Source organism: Danio rerio, chromosome 23 (genome assembly GCF_052040795.2).
Source record: "Danio rerio strain M-AB ecotype USA chromosome 23, GRCz13ab, whole genome shotgun sequence".
NCBI lineage: Eukaryota > Metazoa > Chordata > Actinopteri > Cypriniformes > Danionidae > Danio > Danio rerio.
Genome location: NC_141043.1, coordinates 22,152,136 through 22,164,065, shown reverse-complemented (window position 1 = coordinate 22,164,065; position 11,930 = coordinate 22,152,136). Strand labels below are relative to the sequence as shown.

At 36.2% G+C, this 11,930-nt stretch overlaps 1 protein-coding gene across 1 annotated transcript in view; it reads left to right on the top strand.

The window, feature by feature from the left end:
• The first annotated feature begins 1,459 nt into the window (after positions 1–1,459).
• pard6b (par-6 partitioning defective 6 homolog beta (C. elegans)) overlaps positions 1,460–11,930 on the top strand; it is a 37,162-nt gene continuing 26,691 nt past the window's right edge. The window contains 2 exon segments of the mRNA NM_001102675.1: positions 1,460–1,522; positions 6,233–6,455. Coding sequence (NP_001096145.1) covers positions 1,460–1,522; positions 6,233–6,455 — 286 coding nt within the window.

Genomic DNA, 11,930 nt, shown 5'->3' with positions numbered 1-11,930 from the left:
GTAGCACTCTTAGATAGATAATACAGAAATATGTACAGTAGACCTATACAGCACTAAAATATGTTACAAATAATAATTGCGCTATATTATAGGCTGCATTTTATTTTAACTTTTTTACTTTAAATTTTTTCTTTTATTTTGCCAGAAAACATTGCTAGAAAATTGTACAATGGTACAATAATAGATAAAATAAGAGCAAGCTGCAAATATCATAAAATAATGCTCTTTTGACACTAATTTTAATCAAATCAAACACTGAAATAATTATTTGTTAGTGTAATATTTTACACCACATTGATTTATGCCATAAAACTTGATAATTTTCAGGAATCGCTTTAATAATCAATAACCTTACTGGCGTTTCTGATGTTGCTACTTGCTAGAAAGTGCTGGTCTGAGTGTGCAGTTGGGTCTCCGTACCTGCCGCTTCACCCAACCCAACAGCAGGGGGCACTGTCTGGTCTGGAAGTGCAGGTCTGTGCGTGCAGTTGGGTCTCCGGGCCTGCAGCTTCCCCTTAGTCTGTAAACTAGGTTTGGTTTGACTAGTTGTCGCTCTTTGTGATGTACACTCACCTGCCACTTTATTAGGTACATCGACCGTACTATCAGGTTGGAACCCCTTTTGCCTTCACAGCTGCCTTAATCTATCGTGGCATAGATTCAACAAGGTACTGGAAATATTCCTCTGAGATTTTGATTTATATTGACAGCATCACTCAGTTGCTGCAGATTTGTCTCCTGAACATCCATGATGCAAAGTTTCATCAAATCTCAAATGTGCTCTAGTGGATTGGGATCTAGAGACTGTGGAGGCCATTAGAGTATAGTGAACTCATTGTCATGTTCAAGAAACCAGTATGGGATGATTTGTGCTTTATGACATGGTGCGTTATCCTGCTGGCAATCTTTCAGTTTAATATATATATATATATATATATATATTATGAAGGAATATATGATTTCGTTTACTTGTTTATATATTTCTATTTATTTATTGTTTTTGTCGGTTTTGTCCTCCATACACATTAATAAATAAACAAATAAATAGGGGTCCCTGGCATGTAAAAGAAAGAAAACTCCTGAAGAAAGTCTTTTGTGTCCAGAGGGGGCGCGCTTGATAACCCGGCTCTTGACGCTGTTTCCTGGGTGCACAGAGCGTCACACACACATACAGAGGCCGTCCTGTACTATGTGGCGGAGCGAGTGTGCGCCGGTGCGCGTGCATGTGAGAGAGGCAGGGTTGGGGCAGAGTTTCGGAGCACGTTCAGTTGACAGGCGTCGCCGTTGCTACTCGATTCCGATCACAACATAAGCGAAGACACGGAGCTGTCGCGAGATACTCGCCTTTAACTGGATTAAGCCGAGAAAAGCCGTTTTTGGACGGACCAAGCTGAAAGCGGATGAGCGCAGCCCGCGGGAGGGCAACTGTGTTTCTGCGGCGGGGTCCAGTTAGCGAAAGATGAACAAAAACCACCGAGTGCCGAGCAACCGAACTCTGAACGCCGTGGAGGTGAAGAGCAAGGTGCGTAGCCAGAAGGGCCAATTACTTTAATTAGTGTTAAGCCAAAGAACAGGCTAGTCTTCGTGTTAGGAATAGATTTAGCAGAGCCTTTGGGTGTTAAGACAAACAGTCACACTGACCTGTGCTAAGTTTTGCCAACCTTGTGAGTTCAGTCGACCGTTGCTTTGAGTGCACTGAGGACACTGTAAAAGTCCCTGTTGTGGAGAAATGGTTTGTTTTGACAGGTGATCTGTTATCTTATGCTGTCAGGACTTTATTTTAGATCAGATGTAATTCATAAAAGTTATTTTTGGTATGTTTTATAAAAGTTATAAAACCCTTGTGTTTGACTACATCTAAATATGTCTATAATCTTATACCAAATCGGTTTCATTAGTTAATAACTATATTAATAATAATGAACAATACTTGTATGTAATTTATCACAGTTCAACATTTACTAATGCATTATTACAATAAAAACGTCATTAAGTTATTACACTATAAGTGAACATGTATTCATAATAACCTACTATTTTTATTAACTAATGTTAGCAAAGATGAATAAATACTGTAATAAATGTATTTTTCTTTGTTCATTCGTGTTAGTAAGTACAATAACCTATATAAGTGTTTCCAACAAATCTGTTTAATATTCACTGATTTTGAAAATGACTAATGAGTAATTAATCTGTGACGAGTAGCAGCTTATTTAAAACTGATATAAGTTATTCATTACATAATAGCACACATATCACTTGCTTTTTATAGTAGTAAATTAGTGTTTTTAATATTGAAATAATTTGGAAACTGTGGTTCGGATATCAGATCTTTACACTATGTAATATTCTTGCTGTTCACTACTGCTACAGATTTACTTGTGGCCATTTAAATAAAACTTGACAGACTGGAATAGATGCTTGTATTATTTAAGTAGTTGTAGTTCAAGTGACAAAACAAAGCATCATTTGGTAATACATAGTAAGTAGTAAAACTGGAATAGGGGCTAAAGCTGGAAGTGAATAACTGATATCAGAACAGTAGATCCTCATAGAACTCAATGGAGCAATCTTACAATGTGTTTTAGTAACAATAGAGTAGAAAGTTTAGTACATTTAAAGTACATTTAAAAAGACGAGCATCTACATTTTAATGTAGTTACTACTGGAATAACTAAAAATAAAATGAGTATTGTAGTTTGTTAGAATATTAGTTTTTTGTTTTGTAATAAGTGTCATAATGGTTTGTCATGGCTCTGTATTTGTTCATCAAAAGCCATTCCTCTCCTAAACCTGTTTTCTTACAGTCTTTTAGTGAACAATCAGGTGATAGCTCATCTTTTATTGCAAACTTTACATCAACATGACAAGATCAGGTTTGAGGAAATTAAATATTGACTGTGCTCAACAGAATAAGTTAGATCAAAATATCAAGCTGTAAGAAAGGAGGTAACAGGTACTCATTGTATCTTGCACATTATATCTCAGCTGTTGTGAGACTATGAGACTAATGATACAGGTATTATACACAGCTGAACATCTAAAAAAAGATATTCATAATAGCCTGATAATCTTTGTATTGTCTGTAGTCAGATGTTCAAATCAAATATTGATTTTGTCTCAAACCTGATATAGCCCAGACAGTGTTTGAAACAGCATATATGACACCCAAAATATGTCTAGGATGAGTTATGCCTTTTTTATTATATCTATTTTCATTACATTTTCGTGAAGGGTTTATTATTTGGCAGTGGCACCAGAAATATTAGGAATGTAAAGGGTTTTTTTTTTTGCTCCATGTTTATTCATGTTTTTCGTGTGTTAATCATTATGGATGACACTGTAAACAAGAGCCAGGTCATAGTCACTGCACCAGCACAAAGATTTACAGGTTGAATTTTTAATGGACAAGCCATGCTTAGCTAGTGATGACGATATAAGGCTAAGTCTCAATCCTTCCCTCACATAATTTTTTTTTTCATTACCAAACCACTTTATAACTTGTTATTACACATCCTGAAAGTATTCAAGCTAAATGATTAAAGTAGTCTGTAATCTTTTAATGTATGCCATTCATTTTTTGCCCATGAGTTTCCTTGTTTATGAATAATTTATATGAGTTATTTTTATTACTACCAATGATACTACTGTTTTATAATTAGTTGCTCTATAATACATCTAGTGCTTGGCTTGCTTACTTCCCCTTAAAGTGGTACATCACCAAATATGTGACCTTGGATTTATACATCATCTGAAAGCTGAAAAAATAAGCTTTCCATCGATGTATGGTTTATTTGGACAATAATTGGCGGAGATACAACTATTTAAAAATCTGGAATCTAAGCATTCAAAAAAATCTAAACTTTGGGAAAAGCTAATTTTAAGTTGTGTAAATTAAATTTCCAGCAATGCATATTACTAATAAAAATTTCTTTATGTAATTACAGTAAAACATTTTTAAATGGTGTTCATGAAATTGTGTATTCACAAATATTTTAAGGATTTTTAGACAATCATTTTGATTTGAATAGTATGTTACAGTCCTTAAATACGACTCGTGATCCTAAGACAACGTAACATAAATAAACAACGGCCAATGTGCTCCAACTAAATTATTTATTAACGCAAGGTAATCAGCAAAAAAACAAGAGGGGGAGCCCAACAACATAATAAATAACAACCAAACAAACCTTAAGCAGGTTGGTACTCCCCACTCCAAACAAACATCAAAAGGAAAGTATAAAGAAGAACACAGCAATAAAGTAGGGCTACACAATATATCGTTTCAGAATCAATATCAGAATGCGATCATTCGCAATAGTCACATCGCAAGCATACGCAATGTTGAGTCTGGATTATAATTTAGCAATTAGTAAGTGTCACTGTACACTTGAACGCGACTCATCGGAAAACAATTAAACACTGTTCATTTAGTTGGCATTGTTTTATTTATTGGATCTTGTCGCTTGTAGATTGTTTCTTTTTTTATGCATGCAATCCCCTAGCGAAGCAGTGGCGTAATTGAAATCAACATTCATGACCTAAAATCGATCAAATTTTTCCAGGCTGATTTTATTTCAATTACTTTCTATACCGAGTGTGGAGTCACATGACCCTGGTCTGTTAACCCTTTAATGCACAAGCTATAAAATAGATGTATAAAAAATAAGCTTAGACGGGTTACTTTAGACCATGTAGTGCATCAAAGGGTTAAGAAGACTGATTTATTTATCTGCATCGAGCGCACGCATATGGTGCGGCACGGTCTTCGCACGGTCACAAATCCGCGCACTTTAAAAAAAATCTAATTACACATCACGATGACACATAGCGCAGGCTTTGTGATTGGTCAGTTTGATAGCGGTGATGTGCATGGCACAAATAAAATTTTGTTTGTTCAACGTTAATGTTCAATAAATATTTATAGAAAGTAGATAGTGTGTGTTTCCTTTAATTATTCTAAAATCAAGTAATGCACCCTTTATTCATAAATCTCTCACTGGAATATGTGTGCATATTTACTGTACAAAACTTGTCAGTGAACTATGATGGCAAAAAATGTAATAAATAAAAAATAATAATTGTTCATTAATCGTAATCGAGTTAAAATGTTCAATTAATCGAGATTTTGATTTTAGTCCAAATCGCCCAGCCCTACAGAATCTTCCCAATCAATCTAAAATGATCAATTCTTTCCAAATTGTTGTTTAAGTCATGTAGTAAAATAGCTTTTACATCGCAATATTCTTTCATTTTCTTGTCGGCTTAGTCCCTTTATTAATCCGGGGTCGCCACAGCGGAATGAACCGCCAACTTATCCAGCAAGTTTTTACGCAGTGGATGCCCTTCTAGCCGCAACCCATCTCTGGGAAACATCCACACACACACACATTCACACACACACTCATACACAACGGACAATTTAGCCTACCCAATTCACCTGTACCACATGTCTGTGGACTGTGGGGGAAACCGGAGCACCCGTAGGAAACCCACGCGAAGGCAGGGAGAACATGCAAACTCCACAAAGAAATGCCAACTGAGCCGAGGTTCGACCCAGCAACCTTCCTGCTGTGAGGCGACAGCACTACCTACTGCGCCACTGCCTCGCCCCGTATCGCAATATATATTGTAGAGTAAAAAATATTGCAACGTTAGATTTTCAGAGTATCGTGCAACCCTAGACTTGAGTGTCACAAACATTCTATTATTTAAATTTACATAAAAGAAGAGCATGTGTATTACTTTGCAGTTTGGCATTGGTCGGTGTAATTAGATGTGGAAAAAAAAATTATTTTGAAAGAGTTTCGCTTTAAATTGCTTTATCTTTAAGAGCTTATTTTGGTGTTAATTGCTGTCTTCATGTATTTGTTGGCATTAACTTTCTTTTCTAAACAAAATAGCTATGGGTTTGTAATATCAGCTGGCTATAACATCAAGATCCTAAAACATTTGTTTTTTTAATACTGTTACAAAGCATGTACTGGTGCATTGAACTTTAATACTGCATAAAAAACTATATAATATACATTTATATTTCAGCTTTTTTACAATGAATGAACATGTTTTATTTTTCATTTTTATTTTTAACTGTAACAAAACAGTCCTATGACCTATGTCTGTTGTCATATGACTTCAAAGGACTTCTACTGTTTCTACAGTAGTTATACACAGTCATAATGTTGTTTACCTGTGCCATCTCTGTTTAATGATGTCTGTTTCATGTTGTTAGTTTGGAGCAGAATTCAGACGGTTCTCTTTGGACCGGTCCAAGCCGGGACGATTTGATGAATTCTATGGCTTACTACAGCACGTGCACCGGATCCCTAATGTGGACCTGCTTGTGGGTTACGCCGATGTTCACGGAGACCTGCTGCCAATCAACAACGATGACAACTATCATAAAGCAATCTCCATGGCAACGCCCCTGCTCCGCCTCTTTTTACAGCGAAAAGGTGAGGGCTGAGTTTTTCAATTGGGTCATTGGTCCATCTTCATCTCCATATGTCACTCACACATCACACTCACATGCTTTCCTTTACTCACAGTCCATCTGTATGCTAAGAATTCTGTTTTTTGTGTAATATGCACAAATGTGTTTCAACTGATAACACATGTGGAGGCAATGGCTGTTCTTCAGGAAGTGGTCAGACCAGAAGTGGTGCTTTTGTTTATGTATCAGTCGTATCAGATTATATTGTGACCTGTTCGGTAGTCCTTACAAAAGATGAGTGTTCAGCTAACCTGGTTGCTAGTTAGCATGGGTTAATGGGTTAAAGTCTTAATTTAAATGAGTTTTCTCTAATCCTGTGTTTGATCTGGATTGCAGTAAAACACGCATTACTTCTGATTGTTTATCTTACTTTTTATTACAGTTGTGAAATGTCTTAAATATGATAATAGCACGAGGCAGATTTTATTGCATTATGTCCTGGGATGTGTTTTGCGTTAACTCGTGTGCCTGAGTGTTTCCACTTGTGTGCCACATCCCTTTTCATGATCTTCCATTAACACAAAAACAATTTACAGAAGTAACCGGGCCATTCGAAAAAATCCTTAGTGTTTAGCCCTGTATAAATCTACAATTTCACTCATATTGGTCTTGAAAGGGTCTTTTAAAGTCTTAAATTAAACTTGAAGAAACCTGCAGAAACCTGAATATAAAGTTCTGATCTGGTGACTCTGTGTGGTTTTCTTGTGCCGTGTTGGCCCCAGTCTGTGGGGTGCCCCACTCTAAGCTGTGTCTGTGTGCCATATGACCTGTAGATGGTAAGCCACTTTGTCAGGCGGCGATTAGAGGGGTCACTGTGCAACACTGTGTGGCCTGCGCTTCAATTACACAACAACGCCAGCGCCATGCTGTGACTTGTTGCTATGGCAGATTATGGGACACCGAAGCGCAGAAGGACCTGTCCACTTTTTTACTCCACATGGAGAGTGGGGTGCTGTATCCTGACCTGAGTATTTTAGTCAGTTGAGTGTGTATATAGTAGCACGATATTGGAAAAATCTGATATTGTGATGTTTTATTTTTCTGTGATAAATATTGTGAAATGAATACAGTTTCAGAAGGTGGTTTTAATAGCACTATTTGATGATTTTCTGAGGAATCGAACAGTACAGAAATTGAATGATCAAATTTTTTTTTTTACTTTGTTTTGTCTCGATATTAAAAACATTCTTAGGCCAAGTAAAAGTATTGTTTAGTTTTTACTGTCAGAAGAAATCAGTTAGAAATAAGAGTTTTTTGCTTGTTTTAAGGAAATTATCTGCTAGTGCACGGGGTAAGTGATATTAACTTGTTTTTGCTATGAAATGTGGATATTTGGACTAGAAACAAGACAAAAATATTAAATAAATCATGCAAACTTCATATAAATACAGATACAGTGATAAAATATAATTTTGTAGCTCCCGGTAGGGCTGTGCAATTTGGGGAAAATATCTAATTGCTATCTAAGATATCTAAAATATCTTAATTTTGCAGTCAGGCTTCTGGTCAATATTCTGTATCTGTGGTATGGAGTTAGTTATCTCCTGGTGCCTTTGTGATGTTTTTTTCATATGGTGTATCAGCTGCAAACAACTCTGAAATTGTACTGCTAGCTACTAGATTGCTTGTCACTATAGTAATACTTTTAGTTGACTTTTTAGCAAGACGCTTTTTAAGGTTGTTGTATTTCTTTGTGCTGTGGCAACAATTCTGCGAGAGCTCTTACAAATGACCTGTTTTTATTCTGTCTCTGTGACTTTGAAACCAAAATATTCCTATGTTTCCGACAGGCTATTTTACATTGATATTAATTAATCTATTAATGCTTCTGAAGTGGCAGACGCCATCATCTCACTTGTCTGCGCCTTCCTGTTTGTTTGTTTTATTGTGGGTGTCCCGCATAGTTCAGTTGCGCAGTTCTGATTGGGCAAAACAAAAGTGTGCTCACTCAGTTGTCTAGTAAGAAATTATATAATACATATATTTTTGATATCGCAGCCTCTTGTGATTAGCTAATCACAACGTTTCAAATTGCGATTGAGATTCAATTTCGATTAATCACGCAGCCCTAGCTCCTGGGGCCTCATGTACGAAGACTTGCGTGGAAATCTTACTAAAACATTGCGTACGCACAAAGCTGTAAATGTGCGTACGCAGAAAAAAATTCAGATGTTTGAAACACTACGTACGCCGAATCTCACGCATATTATTTTGTACATCCGAATGAACGTGAAACTGAGCGCAACATGCACGAGCACAAAACCCCTCCCTGCCTCCTCCCCCGTATGAATATGCTAATGACTATGCTAATGGCAAAACCCAACGAAAAAGCAAAGTTTTTGTGCGTACGCAGCGTTGATACATGAGGCCCCTGGTCTGTTATTGTTCAGACTGGACTTTGCTTTTCTTTGCGATTATGACTATTGCGGATGCACACATTGCAATATCAATGCTGAAATGATATATTGTGCAGCACTTGTATGTAGGTTTAATTAGATGTATGTAATGTAATGCCCTAAATGAGACATAGGATAAATTGCATACTTGTTACAGGCTAAATAATGTTCAGATCTGAAACCCAGTAAGATATCCTACCATCTAGCTTCTACTGTGATCTTCAGAAGCAACATTTCTGATTGAAAAGGTGCCCAGGAGAAGGTCCAGATTTGATGTCAAAGTTTGACCTGATTTTGTTACATTTGCTACAATTTAAACATTGTAAATATGGACCATAACCATAACTACACTGATAATGATGTACAAAATATGTGGTAACTAACTCTGATTAGAGTATAAGTAGACTGTCTGCTTAATATCTGCTCAACCAACTAACTACAAGAAACATTGAAACTACATCTGACCCAAACCTTAAAGTCTACTAATACTTGTTGGCATATATTTTCAATGTAACTTGTAGTCAATAAAATGTGCAAAAGGGACCATCAAAATAAAGTGACGCCAAGTTTGGCATACAGAGACAACAAGCCAGTAATTGGCACTAACAGCCACTATCACATACAGTCCTGTAGTCCTGCTGGTCTGCTGTCAATAAGACTCTTTCAGAAAAGGTCACATGTTTACATGAGCGTAAATCTGATTTAACAGTAAGGGGGGACAATAAATATAAAATTTCTTTTAAAATTTCTTTTATAAGCATTTTTTGAAGGGGACACAAATAATACAGCGGAATTGTACTATTAAAGATATGTCCCCGCTGTTAAAAATGGTTTTATCATAATTATTATTATTATAGCATGTATATGTAGATGTGTGTGTACATCATTATGATTATTCTCAATGTTTTCTCAGGTTCAATGGCAAAGCAAATTTTTCTTCAAACTATTTATTGCATTGTTTGTTGTGTTGTTTACAGTCAACAGACTGACCCCTGAAGCAGAATAAATGCAGGAAAATTGCTTAATATGTAATCTTTTTGTACTTGGCGTTTAGCTGCACTGAAAAATAATCTTATGTCTATTTTCTCTGTCATTTTATCCAATACATGACACTGCCAGGCAAGTTTGTTTATACTGTAGCACATTTTATACACAATGGCAATTCAAAGTGCTTTACATAAAGAATGCAAAACTATCATAAAATAATCACAACAATAAAAACAAAGAATTAAAAAAGGGTTAACATTTTAATTTCAAATTAATTGAGTCACTTAAAATAGAATAGAAACTGATTATACAAATATACAGTGGGTCTAGTTTGGACGTAGCACAGTGCTCATTTAGCAAATACACAGCCTAACAATATGATAATTGTGGTCATTAATGTTAAGTTAACATTATGCCAAGTCGTCACAAATGAAACAATGCATGGGAAACGGCTTTAGCGTTAGCAACAAGCTATTGTTAACTAAATAAGTAATTTTAATCGCTAATACACCAGATTCATGGAGAATTACATCGGTAATCAGCATTTTTGTCGCAACTGTTTTATGAACCAGTCTGTATTAACTACATTGAGAAAAATCGCTTTATTTAAGGTGAATAAAATCCCCTACTTACTTACTGAAATTGTGTGTGTGAGTGTTTGTTTGTATGAGTAGGTGAGATGAGCAGTGGATCGAACTACTCTGAGGAAGGGGAGGGGGAACTCAACTGTTTCTAAATGCATTTTAAATAATGAATTCAGTTTTCTTTCTACTTAGACAATTATTTTATCTTTATATACATATATTTTTCTGTGTGGAGTTTGCATGTTTGCATGGGGGGACAACCCTCGGATGGGAGGGGACATGCCCCCCCTATATCCCCCCATGACATGTTGGGTTGTATTTTATTTACACAACTCTTATGTAAGCTAACTGGTAGTAAATGTACAAGCAGCAGGGCTGGAAATGAGTGATGGATTGTTGCATTGAACAAAATTCATCACAAATTCACGATAATGGGAAACCAAATATACGTTTAGATTAAGGCTGCACAATATACAGTTTCAGCATCTATATCGCAATGTTCGTATTCGCAATAGTTACAACCACAACAGTCACATCGCAGCACATGCGTTGTTAAATTAGGATAATTTGTGATTAACTAAAAATCACAGTTCAGTACACATGATTTGTTGAGTCAGTTAAATTCAACCATTATCTATTACGCCTGTTTCACACCGCAAGCGAAAGCAGTGCGTGAGCAGAGCGTGCGCAGCGCGTAAGGAGAGCAGAAGCAGCACGCAGGCATTTGCCTTTCACACCAGCTGCGTCTGCAGCACGCAACTCTTCGGCAGCTCAATTTATCTCTGTCTATTCTAGTTACATTTCTGTTTTTATCTTTCTCTCTATATACAAATACTTCTAAAAAAAAACTCATCTGCACCAAGGCCCACAGCAACCTCCTTCTATGCTGTTTCTTTAACCTGCAAGTCTTTATTTTACAAATTATATAGATCACAGAGTGCTGTCTGCTTCACACTCTCTATGAGGAGTGCCATTCATGTCTGGTGCACTCAGAAGACAATCGCCTGTGATGTGTCATTTAGTTTTTGATTGTCAGGTTGTTGTAGGCCTAGCTATAATAATATTTATACAATATAGTTATGATATTTATACATATTCAAACAGTGTTACTTTCTCCGCTTTAGTAATGTCCAGTAGTAGAGTAACAGCTCGTGCAAAGGATGAGACAGACAAAAGTGATCAATGCTCAATGATCACTTTCTATTTCGCCTCTCCAGCAACCCTAGTGTGCAACTTAAGCAAAACGGATACTAAAATTGTTTTACATTTGGTTTTGTAGTTCGGGCCTAAATAAATGTTTGTTGCAGTTTTAAATCGTTTAAGTTAATTTGATTGACTATATATAAATCAGTGGATATTATTAACGCATTTATTGGATAAAATTGCTACTTTTTTCTGTCATTCAATGTATTTTAGTCATTATTACACTCACTTTAATTTAGCGTGACGCTGAAGCGCTGCTGCTGCGTG